The 22723-nt window shown below is 18.9% G+C and overlaps 2 protein-coding genes across 2 annotated transcripts; both read right to left on the bottom strand.

The window, feature by feature from the left end:
* Window positions 1-7786: 7786 nt before the first annotated feature.
* Window positions 7787-14638, bottom strand: LOC122507091. The gene is made up of 3 exons (XM_043619608.1): window positions 14235-14638; window positions 10532-11238; window positions 7787-8096 (listed from the first exon to the last, which is right to left on the bottom strand). Exons 1-3 carry the CDS (start codon window positions 14263-14265, stop codon window positions 7869-7871), a joined length of 966 nt encoding a protein of 321 aa, XP_043475543.1. The 5' UTR covers window positions 14266-14638; the 3' UTR covers window positions 7787-7868.
* An 842-nt stretch (window positions 14639-15480) lies between these two features.
* Window positions 15481-20949, bottom strand: LOC122507090. Its single transcript, XM_043619607.1, has 3 exons — window positions 20803-20949; window positions 16522-17228; window positions 15481-15739 (listed from the first exon to the last, which is right to left on the bottom strand). Exons 1-3 carry the CDS (start codon window positions 20831-20833, stop codon window positions 15497-15499), a joined length of 981 nt encoding a protein of 326 aa, XP_043475542.1. The 5' UTR covers window positions 20834-20949; the 3' UTR covers window positions 15481-15496.
* Between the last annotated feature and the right edge of the window lie 1774 nt (window positions 20950-22723).

The following is a 22723-nucleotide window of genomic DNA, read 5'->3' as shown; positions in this document are numbered from 1 at the left end:
TTTTTCAAATTTTCGTGTTTTATTTTATTTTTTTTCATTTTCTACTTTTCTCTTTTTCAAATTTCCGTATTTTATTTTTTTTCTTTTTTCTACTTTTTTCTTTTTCTACTTTTCTCTTTTTCTACTTTTCTCTTTTTCTACTTTTCTCTTTTTTAAATTTCCATATTTAATTTATTTTTATAATTAAAGTAATCTGTTAAGACTATTAATTTATCGTATTCTTTCTTGTGGAAAGCGACACAGTCGCAACCTTTGTGGCATATTTGAATGGAGGGTTGATATTAGGGCGTTCAATATTCTCCTATAGTGCGCCATAAGTGATATCCTATAATACAAAACATGACCTACAAATAGCGCATTATTTTTATGGAAAAATAAAAATTCATTCGCAATTTCAATATAGAAAAATATACCAAGACATTACGAATAGTAAAACTTTGAGAATTACTACGAAAATTCTGGTTTTTGATGTAGAAACAAATTTTTAAGAAATAAAAATATTAAATTCTTCTTGAATTTTTTTCATGTTAAAAACTTTTGACAATGAATTTTAAAAGAAAACTTTTATTTTTGATTCAATTTAATTAAACAAATTGAAAAAACAAATTGAAAAACAATTGAAAAACAATTGAAAAAATAAATAACTATAAATAAAACATATTTTGCAAAAATAATAATTGTTTGAATAAATTTTATTTCAAAAAACATAGTTTGAATAAGTTTTTGTTTGGAATAAAAACAATTTGAATAAATTCCATTTCCGAGAAAATAATAATTTGATTAAATTCTATTTCGAGAAAATAATACTTTCATTAAATTCTACTTCTAAAGTCAAAAATTTATTTAAATAAATTCTATTTTGAAAAAATAATAATTAATAGTTGAAGTAAATTCTCGTTTTGAAAAAATAATAGTTTGACTAAATTTTAGTTTGAAAAAATAATAAAAATCTAGAATTTTTGTCAATATTGGAAACAGGATTTCAGGACAAATAATTAATTTTAACGTTAATTTTAATTTTAATTAATTTTAATATTTAAAATTCTAAAGAAAAAAAATTCAAAAGATGGTATTAAATTTCTTGAATACAATCGAATTTTAAATAAAAAAAATTGTATTTTTAAAACAAAAATAAAAAAAACACTAACGTCAGAGAAATATTAATTTGTACACTTTGCACTTCCGTCAAGACTTACGTTTGTATTTTCTCTCTAATTTACACTATTTTCTGGCCAATTGACGTTCTTTGAAATTTATATGCAACTTCACGTATATAAACAGATAATAAATATTCAAACTTTAAATTCTTACTTTTAATATTGACATTTAAAAATTTGCCAAACTTTGTAATTACAGGAAAAATAGAAAAAGAATTAAAGAAAAAAATAAAAGGGGAAAAAGGGGATTGAAATCTTCTCACAAATGTCAAATTTTTTTTTTTTTGTTCTTGTTCAGATGAGGCGTGATTTTATTAAACATGACACGTCGCCGATTTTTTGATTAGCTTAACGATAAAACAGAATATCAAATTTGGTCAGTTGCCAAACACTTCGTGTCGCAAATTGCATTGCATTTTATTTTGTTTATTTTTCAGATTCTTTGGCAATTAATTCCGGCGCCATTAAATAGTCTTGATCTCTTTTTTTCTAATTTATTAATTAAACGAATTTTTGATTATTTTGTACAAAAAAAAATTGTTTTTCCTATTTCATTTTTTAAACAACTTTTATAGTAATTATCATGTAATTATATTTTAATTTATTTTTTTTTTCAATTTGTTTGCAATTAATTTTCGTATAATTTATTTCCAAATTTCTTACTTTGAGTTATAAATTCCTCATTAGAATTATTATTTTCCATAAAATGAATTTTATATATTATTTAACTTTTCAGTGAAAAGTTTTAATTTCATGTACATCAGGAAAGTTAAAAATAGGGTCACCAGTTGAAACTAATTGCGTGGACTTTAAAATTTTAATGAACTAAATTTTTAATAAACTGAAAAATTTAAATAAAAAAAAAAAGTAAAACTGTAAATCAAACTTTTTTTCAAAAATGAAAATACTCAAATTTTTTTTATGTAATTTAACGAATTTGTAATTTATGAAATTTAACAAACAAACATTTTTATTTAGATTTTAAATTATTTTCAGCGTTTTTTAAAATTAGAAGAAATGGAATAAACTAAAAATTAATCAAATGAAGAAAATTAAAAAAGTGAATGAAATAAAGAAAATAATAAAAATAAAGAATGTAGAAAAAGAATAAAATAAAGAAAATGAATAAATTAGAGAAAATAAATAAAACAATAAAAATTTTACTAAAATTATTGAATAAAAAAATGAAGAAAATAAGGAAAACAAAGAATACCAAACAAATGAGTAAAATGTAGAAAATAAAGAATATTAAAAAGTAATGAAAATGTGAAAAATAAAGAATAAAAAAATTAATAATAAAAAATTAATAAAAAATAATAAAAAATAATAAAAAATAATAAAAAATAATAAAAAAAATTAATAAAATATAGAAAATAAATAAAATAATAGAAATTTTACTGAAATTAATAAATAAAAAAAAATGAAGAAAATAAGGAAAATAAGGAATACAAAAAAATTAGTAAAATATAGAAAATAAAGAATATAAAAAGTAAAGAAAATATTGAAAATAAAGAATACAAAAAAGTGAATAAAATATAAGTAAAGAATAATTATAAAAAAGTAAATTAAATATGAAAAATAGAGAAAATGGAGAAGATTAAGAAAATAAAGAAAATAAAGAAAATAATGAAAATAATTGAAACTGAAATTAATAAACAAAACAAAAAATAAAATAAATTACTGAAAAAATAAATAAATTTCCCAAATATTCATAAATTATATCTAATTAATTATTATTCATGACAAAAAAAGAACATAAACATTCCTTTAAGTCCTTTCTACAATTGAGAAATGACAATTGTTGAGCTTTTCGTGCTTTCAATAAAATTTTAACAGAAAAGCAATAAAAGTCGTCATAAAGTTACACGGAAAATATATAATCTGTTTAAAAGTTGATATTGTATGCAGCTGATCCATCAAACTTTTATATCCAGCAATTCACGACGGAATCATAATTTCTATATCGAGTTGATAACTAACGCAGAAGCATTTTTTTTTTCTCAAACGTATATAAGTGCCTTTTTCCCATACACCTTTGTACATTCTATGAAGGAAAAACTCTCCACCTCCCCCCCCCTCCCCGATATTTCTTTATATCAAAAATTTTTCCAATTTTTATAGTTCATCTCGATATAAAATTTATTTTTATTATCAAAGAAAAATACGGGAATAGAATTTTTTTTTTTTTCTAAAATGGAATAAATTAATTTTATACAATATAAAGTTTAAATTAAAAAAAAAAAAAATTGTGGCGACAATAAAAAATGTAATTAAATTAAATTGTATTAAAATTGAAAATTTTAAATTGATAAAATAGAAATTAAAGTAATGAAAAATTAAATGAATTAAATGAAATTCAAAATTTAGTGAAATTATCTCGTTATAGTCGTTAATAAATAAATAAATTATTATTTAAATAATCTAATTTTTTATTTATTTTATTTTCACAAATATTTATGTAATTTTCGTTTTATGCCAAGTCTGTAAATTATCAACAAAAAAATAAATATTTCAGAAGAAATGCAACATTTAAATAGTTCAAAATTAATTAATAATTTATCGCTCTTCTATTTAAGTTAATAATCAGTGTTTAAAATTAAAAATAATAGTTTAAGTAAATTCTAGCTTGAAAAAAAATTTCAATAAATTCTATTTCGGAAAAATAATAGTCTCAATAAATTCTACTTCGAGAAGACATGAATAAATTGTAGTTTAAAAAAATTTTAGTTTCAGTAAATTCTATTTTAAGCAAATTTTAGTTTAGAAAAATGATAGTTTGAATCAATTTTAGTTTAAAAAAATAATAGTTTGATTAAATTCTAGTTTGAAAAAAAATTTGAATAAATTCAATTTAGGAAAAATTATAGTTTGAATAAATTCTAGTTTGACAAATTAATAGTTTCAAATGTCAAAATAAAAATAATTTCATTAAATTCTAGTTTGAACGAATAATAGTTCCAATAAATTCTATTTTGATAAAATAATAGTTTGAATATAAATGGTGGTTTGAAAAAATTATTGTTTGAGTAAATTCCGTTTTGAACAAATTTTAGTTTAGAAAATAGTTTGAATAACTCGTAATTTGAAAAAATAATAGTTTGAATAAATTGTGGTTTGAAAAAATAATAGTTTGAGGTAATTCTATTCTGAACAAATTTTAGTTTTGAAAAATAATAATTTGAATAAATTGTAGTTTAAAAAAATAATAGTTTTGAATAAATTGTGGTTTGAAAAAATAATAGTTTCAAAAAATTCTAGTTTGAATAAATTTTAGTTTACAAAAATAAAAGTTTGAATAAATTATAGTTTAAAAAAAATAATAGTTTGAATAAATTGTACTTCTGAAAAATTATAGTTTGAGTTAATTCTATTTTGAACAAATTTTAGTTTTGAAAAATAATAGTTTGAATAAATATAAACAGTTTTTTGAAAAAATTCTAATTTCAATAAATTCTATTTCGAAAAAACAATAGTTTGAGTAAATTCTTTGTCGAGAAAATAATAGTTTGAATAAATTTTTGTTTGAAAAAAAAAAATTTGAATAAATTGTAGTTTGAAAAAAAAAATTTGAATAAATTGTAGTTTGAAAAAATAGTAAGTTTGAATAAATTCTAGTTCGACAAATTAATAGTTTCAAATTTCGAGAAAAGACTAATTTCAATAAATTCTAGTTCGAAAAAATAGTAGTTTGAATAAATTGTGGTTTGAAAAAATTATAATTTGAGTAAATTCTAGTTTGAACAAATTTTAGTTTAGTAAAATAATAGTTTCAATAAATATAAATAGTTTCTTGAAAAAATTCTAATTTCAATAAATTCTATTTTGAAAAAAACAATAATTTGAGTAAATTCTATTTCCAAAAAATAATAGTTTCAATAAATTTTTGTTTAAAAAAAATACTTTTTATAAATTGTAGTTTAAAAGAATAGTAGTTTAAAAAAATTGTTGTTTGAATAAATTCTAGTTCGACAAATTAATAGTTTCAAATTTCGAAAAAAGACTAATTTCAATAAATTCTATTTCGAAAAAAACAATAATTTGAGTAAATTCTATTTCGAAAAAATAATAATATTGTTTGAGTAAATTCTATATTTCGAAAAAATAATAGTTACAAACAATTTTTGTTTGAAAAAATAATAATTTTGTAGTTTAAAAAAATAATTGTTTGAGTAAATTGTAGTTTGATCAAATAATAGGTTTAATAAATTCTATTTCAATAAAATAATAGTTTGCAAAAATAATAGTTTGAGTAAATTGTAGTTTGAAAAAATAATATAGTTTAAGTAAATTGTAGTTTTAAAAAATAATATAGTTTGAGTAAATTCTACTTTGAATAAATTTTAGTTTAAAAAAAAATAATAGTTTGAATAAACAATAGTTTGAAAAAAATAATAGTTTGAATAAATTCTAGACTTGACATATAATTACAATTGCGAATAATGCCATCTGCAATGAATAGAGAAATGATGAGCGACATTCATCTATCTCTATAATTAATAAAATATATCTTCATGTTCTTATTAAAATGTATTGTTGACTTTTCTTTATTCAGAGAAGTTCATTCTTCTTGCTTCGTCCTTTAAGTCATCAACCCAATTAAAGTACAACTGAATTATATGTAACTCGCTCGTATTTTTGTTTAAAGAATATATATATATACATATATATCTACTGGCTTTTGCGACAGTTTCTGCAAAACTTGAAGAAACCCTTGTTGGAATATTACGTTATTAATGTCAAGTGAAGGTTTTAAGCTTCTTTGTGCTTGTACAGTATGCACCTATTACCCTAAAGCTCACAGACCTCGAGCTTTATCCTTCAACTTTTTATAAAGTATAATATACAATAGCGAGAATCAACAATTTTTAAAAATATTTTACAACATTTTGAAAAATTTATTGCTAGAATTTGAGGAGATTAAATTTAATTTGTTAACACACTGAGGAGAATGAAGAAATTTTTTTACATCTTGAGGAAACAATAATTTTTGAATCAAACATAATTATCTTTATGCAGTCAAACAAAAATTATTTTTGAATTATAATAATTATTTTTGGATTCAAAAAAATTTTTTTTCAGTGTAAGAAAAATTTCGAAAAATTTTTAAAAAACTTGTAAAATGAAATTCAATTTAATGCGAAATTGAATTAAATTAAATAAATTTTAAAGGTATTTAAACATATTAATTATTATTTAAATTTTAAATATAGTAATATGTTGTAAAAAATTTATTATTTCAATAACTTTAAATTCTTTTTTTTTCATTTGCTATTAAAAAAAGGGAAAAAACCTGTTTGGGCTGATAAATTTTATCGCAGATAAAAATAATACATTTTTCGGTTAATTGCAATTTGACAGTAAATTACAGATAAAAAATGTTTAATTTTTCATTTTTAAGTAGAAAAGAATAATTTAATTTGGTTTTTTATTCGTATTCGTAGTAAAATAATATTTTTATTTAACAATTTTTTTTATGCAAATTTGTATAAAATTTGATATAAATTCCATACTTTATTTTTTATTTTTATTGTATTTTTCGATTTTTTTCTCCATTTTTTATTCTATCGTTTATTTCCATTTTATTTTATTTTATTAAATTCTATTGTTTATTTTATTCTTTTATTCCGTTTTTTCATTCTTATTTCATATTTTTTTACTTTGTTTTTTATTCTTATTTTCCCTTATTTCATATTCTTTATTTTATTTTCTTATTCTTATTTCATATTTTTTGTTTTATTTTCTTATTCTTATTTTATATTTTTTATTTTGCTTTTCATTCGTATTTTATATTTTCTATTCTCTTTTATCATTCTTATTTTCTATTATTTATTCCTTTGTTTATTTTTCATTTAGATTTTTTCAAAAATACAAAAAGAAAATTAAAAAAAAAATTTAAATAACTTTTCTTTATAATATTTATAACAAAAAATAATAATATTTAAGAGAAAATTAATTTCAATACAGTGTCGGTATCTTTTGGAATTTTTAAATAATATTTTATACGATAGCTAGTGTTGGCATGAAAGCTCACCTTGTTATCTGTGGGAATTTATCATCATTTTTGATAAGAATAATTTTCGTCTTACCAACAAACGGGTTTATTGATTTTTTTCTTTCTTAGTTTCAAATTTACACTTTGTTTTTATTGAGAACGTTATTTAAGAAGAATTTTCATTTATCGATAATTTAAAATTTTTAAGTAATTTTTTCTATATTTCAAATATAAAACTTATGGAATTTTATTTTTTTAATCGAACAAAAGAAAAGGAATTCATTTTATTTATTTTTATTTTACTTCGTCTATTTTACTTTCAATTTATTATTATCTCATTTTATTTAGTAACTTTTTTGTAACTAAATGAATAAATAAAGAAAATAAATAGCAAATAAAGTATAAAAAACGAACAATAAATTTAGAAGAAAAATTAGTAAATTAGTCTATTTACTATTTAAATATTAAATAAGATAAAAAAATTTCCATTGAATAATTTTTTTTTTAAATAAATAAATAAATAAATAGAAAATTGAAATAAAAATTAAATGTAGGAAAAATTTTTTACATAAAAATAGAATATATTTTGTATATATAGGTAAAGAAATTTAATAAAATATCTCGATTAAAATTACAATTTTATAAAAAAATATTTTTTTCCTTTTAATATTTAAAATTACATTTGTGCAGCATTGTAAAAAAATTAAAGAGTTTTTTTCTTAATTTTTATAATTATTGACAGAGTCGCCTGCCAAGGTGTCATAAGCTGTGGCATTGGAAATAAAAACCATTTCTTCTCTCGCCGATTGAATGTTTGTCAATTTAAGTTTTATGTGATCCAAAACTTTGCCAATACGATTTTTATCCATATCGAATATTTCACATTCATTTGTCGTTTCGCTCACAAAGTCAAATGTTGAAAATTTAATTCTGCTGGTTGATGACATCTGAAAAATAATTGTTAATTATTAAAATTAAAAACAAAAAATTTATATTTTTTTTGCCTTCGATGTAAGTAGTAAAATTTAAATTTTGAGTCAGACAAAATGTTTTTAAAAAATTTTTTCAGTTTATGATAATTAAGTAGAAACAGACGTTTATAGCAAGACTCGAAAAATAAAATTATCTTCAAAATTTTTTTGCAAGAATTAAATTAGGTGCATTTTACAAATAATGAAATTCTTCGCTGAAATTCAAAAATTTTCAAAATTTACATTTTTAATACAAGTTTTCAAAAGAATATAATTATTTAAATAAAATGCAATGAAATTCGTTGCATAAATTCAATTATTTTTACAAGTAATAAAATTTTTCACATGAATTCAATTATTTAAAAAAAATTGATAAAATTCGTTGTCAGAATTCCATTATTTTCATAAATTATAAAATTTTTCTGAGGATTTCATTTATGTATAATACAATTTAAAGTAAATTCCTAGAAAAATGGAATTATTCTCTTAAATTTTTTGTAAGAATTTAATTACATTTCACGAATATAATGAAATTCTTCGTTGAAATTCAAATATTTTTTACAATTTACTTTTTTAATAAAAGTTCTCAAAAGAATTCAATTATTTTCATAAATAATAAGATTCTTTACATTATTTCAATTATATTTAAAAAAAATTTTGAAAAAATTCATTGCAAGAATTCAATTACTTTTATAAATTAATAAAATTCTTCACAGGATTTCAATTATTTTTAATAAAATTTTAAATAAATTTTTCGAAAAATGTCACTATTTTCAAAAATTTTGTTAAAATTCTTCGAAAGAATTCAATTATGTATTTTATCAATTTATGTATTTTTAAAACTTCATGCTATAATGCTTTTAACTTTCAATTATTATCTAAAATTTTAACTAATATTAATTTTCAAATCAATTTTTATTGAAAAATTCTACAAGAATCCAATTATTTAAATACAAATAAAATGCAAATAAATAATTTATTGAATAAATGAATGCTTTTCGAAATCAAATTATCATAAAGAATTTTATCAACAAATTTGAATTTTTTCGAGAAATTTTAATAAAATTTTCAAGAATAATTAAATTTTTCGAGAAATTCAATTAAAATTGTATTAAAAATAATTGAAATTCTTGTGATGAATTTTATTATTCTTGAAAATAATTGAATTTTTGTAAAAAAAATGTTATTATTTATGAAAATAATTGAATTATTGCAAAGTTTGCTTAGAATTTTATCAAAAAATTTTTTTTTAAATAATTGAATTCTTTTGAAAAATTTTATTAAAACTGTAGATATTGAAAATCATTGAATTGAGAAAAATTTTTTGAAAATAATTGAAATTTTGCAAAGAATTTTATTAAAATTTTTGAAAATAATTGAAATTTGGAGAAGAATTTTATTATTTTTAAAGATAATTGAATTTTTATGAGAATTTTTTTTTTAATTTTTGAACATAATTGAATTTCTTCGAAGAATTTTATTACTTTTGAAAATAATATTGAATTTCTGCAATATAATAATCTTTAGCAATTTAGTAATCTTTAAGCAGTAAAAGACAATTTTAGAGTTAAAACAGAAGTTTTATAAAAAAAATTTTATTTTTAAGTAGTAGAATACATTATTAGTCAGACAACAAGTTTCAAATTTTTTTAGCATAAACCCAAATTTTTCCGGTACAATTAAACAAGTAAAGTCCGTTATAGTCAGAAAAAAATTTATTTTTCGTCGCAGAAGTAAAAGACAATTTTAGTCAGACAAATTTTATTAAAAATATTTGTTTCTATTAAGTAGTTCGGAAAATCAAATGTAAGGCAATTTTTTTTTAAGAATTAAAATTTTTTACAAATTCATGTTTATTTGAAGTAGTAAAAGACAATTTTAATCAAACAAATGTTTTTTTCCTGTTATTAAAATTTTCAGAAATTTATGTTTCCTTTAAGTAGTAAAAGTCAATTTTTAATCAGACAATTATTTATTTTTATTAACATTTTTAAATAATTTATGTATTTTAAGTAGTAAAGGTCAATTTCGATCAGACAAAACTTATCACAAAAATATTTGTTTCTATTAAGTAGTAAAAAAAAATCGAAAGCCAGACAAATTTTTATTAGTTATAATTCAAATTTTCAGTGATTTATATTTATTCTAAATTTTTAAGTAGTGAAAGAAAATTTTAGTCAGACAACAGGTTTTAAATTTAAATTAAAAAATAAATTATCAAACTAAAGTTAATGGAATTTATTTTTCCAAGGATATCAAATTGAGACAAAAAACAATTAAAACTGTTGCGAAGCAACATTTTTGATTTCGTTTTTTGTCTCAATTTGATATCCTCAGAAAACCAGTGTTAAAAAAGAAAATAAATTTAATTATTGAAAAAAAAAATTGAATTAAAAGTAAAAAAAACTCACAAGTTTGTTATAAACATCCTTGAGAACAATTCCCTTGATATATCTCGTGCCAAAGAAATATTCCTTATGTCTCGGACAATTCTGTATATTTCTTCTCTTTTCAATTTCAATTTCATCAAATGGACCAAATATAAATTTCGTTTGATCGAAAATAGGAATAATTTTCGGTCCCTTATTATTATTATTATTATTACTATTATTATTCACATCCTTCCTTCGACTTATTTTAAATTCCGTCTCACATTCGCCAACAGTGAAATTTTCCAATTTCTTAAATTGCTCATCATTACGTCTATCGTCAAGTACAAAACCAATACTCAATTGATTGGTGATAAAGCGAATCATGTCAATTATCCATTTTGATGCCTCATCATTTGCACTCTCTAAACTGTAACTCTCAATGCCTTCATTATTAAATTTCACTTGAAATAAATCGTGACCCAATCCATAGGGTGAATATGATTCATTTCTTGGTATTTCTATGCCCGATGTATTAAAACCATTTGGATGGGTGCGTATTATTTTTGTGTCCTCAGTTCGACATATTAATAAATTTGTATCATTTGGACGACATTTTAATTCGCCCGATACTCTTGTTCCCAATGTTGCGCCATTATCTGTATTCATTGCGGCAATCATATTTATTTCCATGTAAAATGTATATTCTGGTCCATATTTAATATTTTCATATGGCGACGGATTCCATGCTAAAAAACAATTTAATTTCACACTATTTATTATTTTTTATTTCCTAATTTACTGTTGAATTAGTTAATTATTAATTTATAATTCATTTTTAATTTTTATTTGATCTATGTTACTTAACTATTAACTACTAATTACTACTAATTTACTACTGGTTATCACTACTATTTTTATTTTATTTGGTTTTAATTTTTTTATTTGATTATTTTTATTTGATCTATTTTACGTAACTATTAACTACTAATTACTACTAATTCACTACTGGTTATCACTACTATTTTTATTTTATTTGGTTTTAATTTTTTTATTTGATTATTTTTATTTGATCTATTTTACGTAACTATTAACTACTAATTTCTACTAATTTACTACTGGTTATCACTACTATCTTTATTTTATTTGGTTTTAATTTTTTTATTTGATTATTTTTATTTGATCTATTTTACGTAACTATTAACTACTAATTACTACTAATTTACTACTGATTATCACTACTATTTTTATTTTATTTGGTTTTAATTTTTTATTTGATTATTTTTATTTGAACTATTTTACGTAACTATTAACTACTAATTACTACTAATTTACTACTGGTTATCACTACTATTCAAGTACTACTACCAGTTACTACTAATTTACTACGACTCCAAAATGAATAATTATTAATTAATAAAATAAAGAAAAATTATAATTAATTATAATTACAATAATTAATAAATAAAAGTTGTTAATAAATAATAGTAATTGTAATAACTAATTTAAAAAATTAGTACTTTAGTAGTTAGTAATTTTTCTTATATATGAATAACTTAATATTTAATAATTAAATAATTAGTAGTAATTTTAATTTCATTACTAAAACCACATTTTTTAAATTTATTTTTATTTATTTATAAAGATTTTACACATTTTTTTTTAATTATTACTTTCAATGTATTCTTAATTTTATTTCGCAATTTTTTTGCAAGCAAATAAATAAATAAGCTTTCTTGTTTGATGCAAAGAATTGAATTTTTGCAAAGATTTAAATATTATTGCAACTATTTTAAAAGAAATAATTCAATTGTTTTGATGGATTTATTAACATTTTAGAAAATAATTGATTTTTTTCGAAAAATATTATTAAAAATTAAAAGAAAAATTGAAATTTAATTAAAATTGTATTAAAAATAATTTAATTTTTGAATACAATTTTACTATTTAAAAATTAAATTAAATTGTTTCGAAGGATTTAGTAAAATTTTAAAAAATAATTGGATTTTTCCGTAAAATTTTATTAAAAATTTTTTTTTTAATTTTTTTTTAAAATTGAAGTCTTTTGTGAAATTGTTTTGAATATAATTGAATTTTTTTATAAGAATATTACTATTTATAAATAAAATAAAATTATTCGAAGGATTTATTAAAATTTTAGAAAAAAATTGAATTTTTTCGAGAAACGTTGTTAAAAATTTTTTTAAATTTGAATTCTTTCATGAAATGTTATTAAAATTGTATTAAAATTTAAAAATAATTGAATTATTGCAGAGAATTTACTATTCTTAAAAATAATTGAATTCTTACAAAGAATGTTATTATTCATGAAAATAATTGAATTCTTGTGAAAAATTTTTGAAATTAATAAACAAAATAAAATTAATTAGTAAATTAGTTAATAATTGAATTTTTTTAAAGTTTGAATCTGAAATTATTCAAAAATTCATATTTGAAAATAAAAAATTTTCTAATTTGCATTTAATAATAATAAAATGAACAACACGTTCCGCGCGCTGGAGCACGTAACATTTGCTAGTTAGTTAATAAATTTAAAAGAAATTAAGAATAGATAAATAATTTACGAAAAAAATAATGTAGTAAAAAAATTCGAAGAAAATATTGATAGTAAATAAAATAGAAGAAAGAAGTGATTTAGTATTTGATAAATATTTATTGTAATAATTTCCACACTTAAATTTTACATTTTTTAAATTAATTATTATTTATTTAGAAATTTATTTATCAAATTCAATTAGAAATCGTAATATTTTTTCACCAAAAATTTTTGTGTAAATTTACTAATAATTATATTTTAAGTATTTTTTTTTTCTTTTTTTTGGTAATTTTTATTAGTTTAATAGACTTTTCACTAATTTAGATTAAAAAATTTTTTTTTGACACTTTTTCATTATTTCAACATTTAAAATTCTTCATAAACATTCATTTCATTACTACGTGTTTCAATAATAAAATAATTAATAAATAAACAAAATTATTGCATTATAGTTATAACTTTAGTTTTTGAATTTCATTTTTTTTTTTTTATTTATTTCTTCATTATTTTAATCAAATTTTCATTTCTTAACACTTGGCACTTTGAGTATTTTAGTTTTCACTTTCAATGATTCAAATTCTTAATTTATTACAATTTTTAATTTTTTTATTGTTTATTTATTTATTAAAATAAGTTGAAATAGTCAACATTTGAAGAAAATTCAATTAAAAACTTTTTAATTCTAATTTTCCATTATTTATGTTATTTTCATTTTTAATTATTATTTAATTAGTATCAATTATTGTTAATTATTATTTCTTTTTTTATTTCATTATAAATTTACATTTTTTGTTTTATTTTTACTATTTTTACTCCTGACTTTGTATTTTTTGTTTTATTTCACATTACTCTTGAACTTTTTCTTATTTTATTTATTTTTTTGTATTATTCTGTTTTTTTTACTTTTTAAATAATTAACATTAAATATTTAATGTTAATTTTAATTTTTTTCGTAATGAACGAAAAGTAGAAAAGCAACAAAGTCTAACAGTAAAACTTTATCATTTAAAGAACAAAACTAAGAATTTCTAATTCAAAAAGAAAAAAAAACATTCTCGAAAGTTAATACTAAAAATTGAATTTTTCACAACACTTTCTGTATTTTTCTTTTCTTTTTTGTAAAATTATAAAAATACGAAATACATTTAAAAACACTAAAAATGAAAGTTTTTTTTTCATTTTTTTTACCGAATAAGAAAGGTAGGAACACAAAATGCATCTTGATAATAATCTTTCAACTAGCGAAATGTCCGGTTCGCTCTGAATTCTCCTTTTATAACATATGCCCCTAACGTCGTCAACCTTAGCGAATATATAGAGCGACTTAATAAAAGCTATTTTTCAATAGAAAACATCTAGCCATTAAGGCCCCACTTGAAACAATTCTATTATATATATGACTAAGAACAGAAATTTTATATATAATAATTTGTTCTTTCCGTATAAAGAAATTATACTCAATATAGAGAGAAAATTATTAATTTGTCAAAAAGAAATTTCCTTTCAAAACCCCAAAAAGAGGGAAAAAATCATTTTTTTTCTATTCTTTTATAATACTGATATTTATTTATTTACCCAAATCATTGTTTTCATTTCCTTTTTTTCTTATAATTTTGACATTTATTTATTTACCAAAAACCAGAAGGAAATTATTTTTTTAATACTTATTCAAATATTATTAAATACTTAATACTTAAATTATTAAATATTATTTACTTTTACTAAAGAAAAAAATTACTTTTTTTATTTTTTACACTCCTTTTTATTTACTACTAATACTAAAAAAAAATTATTATTAAAATTTTTTTACACTGCTATTTATTTATAGGAATCGAGAAAAATTCTAAATTTAATTTTGTAAATAAAGTTGAATAATTTTAACCGTAATTAAAAAATTCTGACTGTAAATAAATAATGTTAACCTTAATAAAAAATTCTAACTGTAAATAAATAATTTTACTTGTAAATAAAAAAAATTCTGACTCATCCAAGAAAATACATTTACTTGTAAATAAATAATAATAATTTCAGTATGTAAAATAAATAATTTTAGTTGTAAATAAAAAATTCGGGATGTAACTAAATAATTTTACCTGTGAATAAATAATTTCAGTGTAAAATAAATAATTTTAGTTGTAACTGAAAAATTCCAACTGTAAATAAATAATTTCAGTGGAAAATAAATAATTTCAGTTGAAAATAAATAAGTTCAGTTGTAAATAAAAAATTCTAGATGTAAATAAATAATTTTACTTGTGAATGAATAATTTTAGTTGTAAATAAAACATTCTGGCTGTAAATAAATAATTTTACTTTCAAATAATTAATTTCAGTAGTAAATAAATAAATTCAGTTCTAAATAAATAATTTCCATGATAAATAAATAATTTTAGTCGTAAATAAATAATTTTAATCGTAAATAAATAATTTTAACTAAATTTAAAAAATTTTTAATCATTTTTGTAATGATTTACAGCGATGACGACCGAATCTCCGGCAAGAATATCGACAGGTTTCTCCTTCATTATTGGAAGAAGTTCATCTCTCGCCGGCTGTATATTCTCCAAAGTAAGTTTCATATGATCCATTATCTTGCCCAAATGATTTCGCTCCAAGTCGAAAATTTCACATTCATTAATTGTCTCACTAGTGAAATTATTTTTACTCAGTACCATTTGACTCACTGACGATGTCTTTGAAACAAAAAAAAAACATAATTTAATTTTTTATACAAATTTAAATAATTGGTAATTTGTAAATTAAATTTTTTTTTGGAAATTAAAATTTACTTTTAAAATAAAAATTTATTTTTCAAATTCAAATTTTATTTTTGCAAACTTAAATATTTTTTATACTTAAAATTTTTTTTTATAAATTAACATTTTTTTTCAATTAATTTTTTTTAGAAATTAAAATTTTTTCTGGGAATTTAAATATTTTTGTTCTTAATTAAATTTTGTTTTCAATTTCAATGATTTTATTTGGATTTTGGAAATTAAAATATTTTTCGCAATTTTAAATATTTAAATTTTAAAAGAAAAAATGAAAAAAGGAAAAAGAGAGAAAATGATAACAAAAGAAGGGAAAATTAACTAGAAAAATAGAAAATAGAAAAAAAGCAATTAATAAAAAAATGGAAAAGGAACAAAATCTAGAAAACAAAGAATCAGAAAGAGAAATAAAAAAAAGGAAAAATAAAACACGAAAAATGAAATAATAAAAAAAATTAGAAAAAGGGAAAATAAAAAAAGAGAAAATAAAGAAAGAGAGAATAAAACAAAAAAGAAGAAAATAAAGAAAGAGAGAATGAAACAAAAAAGAGAATAAAACAAAAAGAGAGAAAGTTTAAAAAAAGAGAAAACAAAAAATAGAAAAAAATAAGAGTAAATTCAATTAGAAGACAAAATTTTTTTTCTTTCTTTAATTAAAAAAAAAAAATTCCTTTTTTTTAATTAAATAAAAAAAATACACTCACAAGATCATTATAAACATCCCGAAGAACAATTCCAAACGTATAACGTGTCCCAAAGAAATACTCCTTTCTCCTCTTGCAATTATGAACATTTCGCCTCTTTCCAATAATTAATTTTTCATCCTCAGAAAAATTAAATAATTTATCATTAAACACCGAGACAAGTTTATATTTCATTTTCCTTCGACTCTCATTCTCAGGCACTGGCCTACGACTAATTGAAAAATTTGTCTCACAATTGCCAATTGTAAAATTTTCCAATTTCGTAAATTCATTATTATAATGTTCCCTCTCTAAATCGACGCCAATACTCAATTGATTTGCCACTAATCTTATCATATCGGTGACAAAATCCGATGACGGACGTTTCGCATCTTCTAGAATATAATTTTCAATGCCATTGCGATTGAATTTTATTTGAAAATTATCGCGACCCATTCCAAACAATGAATAGGAATCATTTTTATAGATATCAATGCTCGATATATGAAATTCTTTGGGATGTATGCGAATTATTTTTGTCTCCTCAGTGCGGCATATTAAACTTGTTATGTCAGTTAAATGTGGACGACATTTTAATTTTCCGGCAACACGTGTGCCGAGGAGAGTGCCATTATCCTCATTCATTGACGCTATCATATTTAATTCCAATGCGAATTGATATTCTGGGCCGTATTTCCATGGACCACCCTTATTTGGAATTAGTGATGCTGAAGTGGGAGAAAATAAATTTTTCTTTTATTTTTCTTTTAGTAAAAAATTGTTATAATTTAGTAAAAAAAATTTTTTTTTTACAAAAAAAAGATTTTATTTAGCAAAAAATTATTATTATTTAATAAAAAGTGTTTTTTTAGTAAAGCAAACTTGAATTTAGCAAAAAACGACTTTATTTAGTAAAAAACTGTTATTATTCTAGTAAAAAATAATATTTTTAGCAAAAGAAGATTTTATTAACAAAAAATTATTATTAATAAGTAAAAAGTGTTTTTTTTTAGAAAAACAAATTTGAATTTATCCAAAAAAGATTTTATTTAGCAAAAGAATTATTATTATTAAGTAAAAATTGTTTTTTTTAGTAAAACAAATTGGAATTTATCCAAAAAAGATTTTATTTAGCAAAAAAATTATTATTATTTAGTAAAAAGTATTTTTATTAGTAAAACAAATTTGAATTTAGTAAAAAATATTTTTCTTGAAAAAAATTATTATTATTAAGTAAAAAGTGTTTTTTTTTAGTAAAACAAATTTGAAACTATCCAAAAAATATTTTACTTAGTAAGTAATTGTTATTATTTTAGTAAAAAATACTATTTTTGGCAAAAAAAAATGATTTTATTTAGCAAAAAAATTATTATTTTTTAGTAAAAAGTGTTTTTATCAGTAAAACAAATTTGAATTTATCCAAAAAAGATTTTATTTAGCAAAGAAATTATTATTATTTAGTAAAAAGTGTTTTTATTAGTAAAACAAATTTGAATTTATCCAAAAAAGATTTTATTTAGCAAAAGAATTATTATTATTAAGTAAAAAGTGTTTTTTTCAGTAAAACAAATTAGAATTTATCCAAAAAAGATTTTATTTAGCAAAAGAATTATTATTATTAAGTAAAAAGTGTTTTTTTTAGTAAAACAAATTGGAATTTATCCAAAAAAGATTTTATTTAGTAAGTAATTGTTATTATTCTAGTAAAAAATACTATTTTTGGCAAAAAAAAATGATTTTATTTAGCAAAAAAATTATTATTTTTTAGTAAAAAGTGTTTTTATCAGTAAAACAAATTTGAATTTATCCAAAAAAGATTTTATTTAGCAAAGAAATTATTATTATTTAGTAAAAAGTGTTTTTATTAGTAAAACAAATTTGAATTTATCCAAAAAAGATTTTATTTAGCAAAAGAATTATTATTATTAAGTAAAAAGTGTTTTTTTCAGTAAAACAAATTAGAATTTATCCAAAAAAGATTTTATTTAGCAAAAGAATTATTATTATTAAGTAAAAAGTGTTTTTTTTAGTAAAACAAATTGGAATTTATCCAAAAAAGATTTTATTTAGTAAGTAATTGTTATTATTCTAGTAAAAAATACTATTTTTGGCAAAAAAAATAATTTTATTTAGCAAAAAAATTATTATTATTTAGTAAAAACTAAAAAGTGTTTTTATTAGTAAAACTAATTTGAATTTATCCAAAAAAGATTTTATTTAGCAAAAAAATTATTATTATTTAGTAAAAAGTGTTTTTATTAGTAAAACAAATTTGAATTTATCCAAAAAAGATTTTATTTAGCAGAAAAATTATTATTATTTAGTAAGAAATATTTTTCTTGCAAAAAATTATTAGGTATTATTAAGTAAAAAGTGTTTTTTTTTTTAGTAAAACAAATTTGAATTTAATAAAAAATATTTTTCTTGCAAAAACAGATTTCATTTATACTAATGCAATGTTATTATTTAGCGAATCTGAATTAGTACCTAAAAAAATATTTTATTTAGTAGGAAAATGTTATTATTTAGTAAAAAAATTTTGTTTAGCAAAAAGAAAGGTTGTACTTCGAAAAAAAATTTAGTTTTTTTAGCAAAAAATATTGCGAATATAAACTTTTCGGTACCTTCGAGACCTTCGACATTATCTAGAAATACAACACTGTTTAAAATTAATTTTCATAAAACAAACTATGGTGAAAATTCTATTTACTTACTCTAAAATTTGCAGTGAAGCAAATACTTTTTGAAGTAACTTTGATTTCTTTAATTCATCGTTATATTTTCTTTCTTTTTACCTTCATTATTTAATAAAAAATATAACAAATTTAAATTTAGAAAAAAATACTTTATTTAGTAAAAAAAAAATTAGTATTATTTAGTAAAAACTATTATTTTTACAAAAAAATATATTATTTTGTAAAAAAATTGTATTTTGTAAAAAAAATGTTATTTAGTATAAAAAAAATTTTCTTTTTACAAAAAATTATTATTTAGTAAAAACTTGTTTCTTAGAGTAAAACAAATTTGAATTTAGCCAAAAGATACTTTATTTAGTAAAAAAAATTGTTATTATTTAATAAAAAAATATTTTTTCATTAAAAAAAGATTTTATTTATCAAAAAATTATAATTATTTAGTAAAAAGTGTTTTTTTTTAGTAAAACAAATTTGAATTTAATAAAAAAATATTTTATTTACTAAGAAAATGTTATTGTTGACTAAAAAAAGGTTTTATAAATAAAATTAAAAAAATTTAATCTTTAATTAACTAATGATTAAGAATAAATAATTAATATTTAATATCCATTCAACTTTTTTAAAAATTTTTGTTTCCCTTTATTTTTATTCGTATAACATTGTTGAAAATTATTTTACTATATTATTCATTTTGTTTCTTGTTTTTAAATACTAATTATTGTATAAAAAATTTACAATAATAATAACAATTAATAAATAAAATTTTATACAAAATTAATTTTTTGTGAAATAGTTTTTCCTTTTAGTAAGCAAAAAATTTATTGGTGAAATAATTTTTTGGTAGAATAATTTTTTTATATTTTGTAAAAAAAATTCTTTTGTTGAAATAATTTTTCTTTTTTTGTTGAAACAAAAGTTTTATGATGAAATAATTTCTTTTTGATGAAAAAAATAAATTTTTGGTGAAATAATTTTTTCTATTTTAATGAAGAATGAAATTTTGATGGAGAAATAAATAATTCTTTTTTTGGTGAAAAAAAATAAATTTTTGGTGAAATAATTTTTCCTTTTGGTAAGAAAAAAATTTATTGGTTAAATAATTTTTTTTCTTGGTGAGAAAAAAAAATGTTCAGTGTAATAATTTTTATAATTTTTGGTTTTTTTGAAAAAAAATAGTGTTTGGTAAAATAATTTTTCCATTTTTTAGGTGGAAGAAAAAATTTTTTTGTTGAAATAAATTTTCTTTTTGGTGAAAAAAAAGTTATATGAAATGAAATAACTTCTTTTTTTGATGAAGAAAATAATTTTTTGGTGAAATAATTGTTTCTATTTTTGATGAAGAATGAAATCTTATTGAAGAAATAAATTTTCTCTTTGGTGACAAAAAAAATTGTTGACAAAATAAATTTTTTCTTTTAGTGAGAAAAAAGATTTTCTTGATTAAATAATTTTTCTTTTCTGATATAATAATTTTGGTGAATATACTTTTGGTAGTTTTGGTGTAAAAGAAAAATTTTTTTGTGAAATAATTTTTCTTTTTGGTGAAAAAAAAATTTTGCATGAAATAATTTTTTCTTTTTGGTGAGAAAAAAAATTTGTATCCTACCGAGAACAAATGGTAGTAGTGTGAAGTTCATCTTGATGTCACAATCTTTCAACTAACGAAATGTCCGTTTCGTATTCTGAATCCTTCTTTTATAACTGCGAGATTAATCTCAGTGGTCGACCTTTACTACGTTTAGAACAATTTAATAAACGCTATTTTACAATATAGAACTTGATCAATTTATTATTGTCGCGACTTGAACACTACCGTACACTACTGACAAAAATGACTAATATCGAGTCTAATCTTAGGGATTTTTCGTTTATTTATAGTCTCAAGGCTAAAAAAATATTTTAAAAAAACAATTTTTTTCACTCTGAAAATTTTTTTTTATCATTTTATATGTTTAGTGATTTTTTCTATTATTTAATCATTTCGTTAGTTATTTTAATTATAAGTCATAATACCTAATTATAAAGTTAATTCGGAAAAATATTTTCAAATACGATTCAACTTTGGAAAATTCAATAAATTATTTTATTTTATTCCAAATTTTGTTAACTGTTTATTTATTTATTTAATTTATTATATTTATCACTATAATGTTCTTTAAAATTACTAAACATTATTGCAGGAAAAAACTTTATAATTTTTTTAACTAGAATCATTTTTTGTTAAATCACTACAATTTATACAAAATTTAATAAAATTTCTATATTATTTTTTTAAATTTCTATTTTGTTTAAAAAAAATTTATATTATTTTTTAAAATTTTTATTTTGTTACAAAAAATTTTATTTTTCTTAACATAATTAAAAATTTTACAGAGAAGAAAAAATTGTTTCTATAAAATTAACTTTTATTTATTAAATTTATTATTTAAATTATTATTAAAATTATTTAAATTTTAAATTTAAATAAATTGTTTAAATTTTAAATTTAAAGAAATTGTTTAAATTTTAAATTTAAAGAAATTATTTAAATTATAATATTGTAAATAAATAAATAAATTTATATTTTTGTTTTTTAATTTTTCGTTTATGGTTTAGAGAAAATTTTAATTATAAATTTTCTTTCTTTCATTCAAATTGTAGATGGAAATAATCGGCTAATGAAATAAAAATTTTTTTCCTTCCTAACCATTATAATTATTATCATATAGGCAGATTTTCTTTAATGGACAAATGCATCTTGCAATTAACTAATCAGTCGTGTAATTTAATAATCAACCACGATGAGTGGACTAATTTTCAAATCTTATAAGTAGTCATTGCGTCGCGACTGAATTGATGCGCATATAAATCTCCACCGAAATTCAGTGGTACGTGCTTGCGAATTATATCACTTTTTCGCGGGATATTTGAATTTTCAGGGCTTTAAAATTTCATGCCTCGAACGAGGAGAATAAAAAAAAACACAGTTTCTGTCAAAAAAAAATTTATTTTTTCGTAAAAACAAAGTTTGTTATTTGGTAAAAAAAAATGAAATAGAATAATAATCATAATTATTAATAATTATTATTAATCATCACAAAAAAATGGTTTATTTTACAATGCAATGTTATATTTTAAGAAAAATTGTTTCTTTTACTAAAGCATATTTGAAGTGAGTAAAAAAATATTTTATTTAGTAATAAAATGTTAGTATTTAGTAAAAAAAAAAAGGTTTATTTTAGTAAAACAAATTTGAAATTATTAAAAAAAATATTTTATTTAGTAAGAAACTGTTTATTATTTAGTAAAAAAAAAATATTTGTTTAGCAAAAGAAAATTGTACTTCGTAAAAATATAGTTTTTTTAGCAAAAGAAGAATTTAGTGGAAAATTGTAATTATTTAATAAACAATATTTTTATTAGCAAAAAATTATTATTTAGTAAAAAGTGTTTTTTGATGAAAAACAAATTTGAATTTAACAAAAAAAGACTTTATTTAGTAGGAAATTTTTATTATTTAGCAAAAAATATTATTTTTATCAAAAAAA

This window comes from Leptopilina heterotoma, unplaced genomic scaffold (assembly GCF_015476425.1).
Source record: "Leptopilina heterotoma isolate Lh14 unplaced genomic scaffold, ASM1547642v1 Lhet_45, whole genome shotgun sequence".
Classification (NCBI taxonomy): domain Eukaryota; kingdom Metazoa; phylum Arthropoda; class Insecta; order Hymenoptera; family Figitidae; genus Leptopilina; species Leptopilina heterotoma.
Note: the sequence above shows the minus strand (reverse complement) of the source record. Positions and strands in the feature narration are given on the sequence as shown.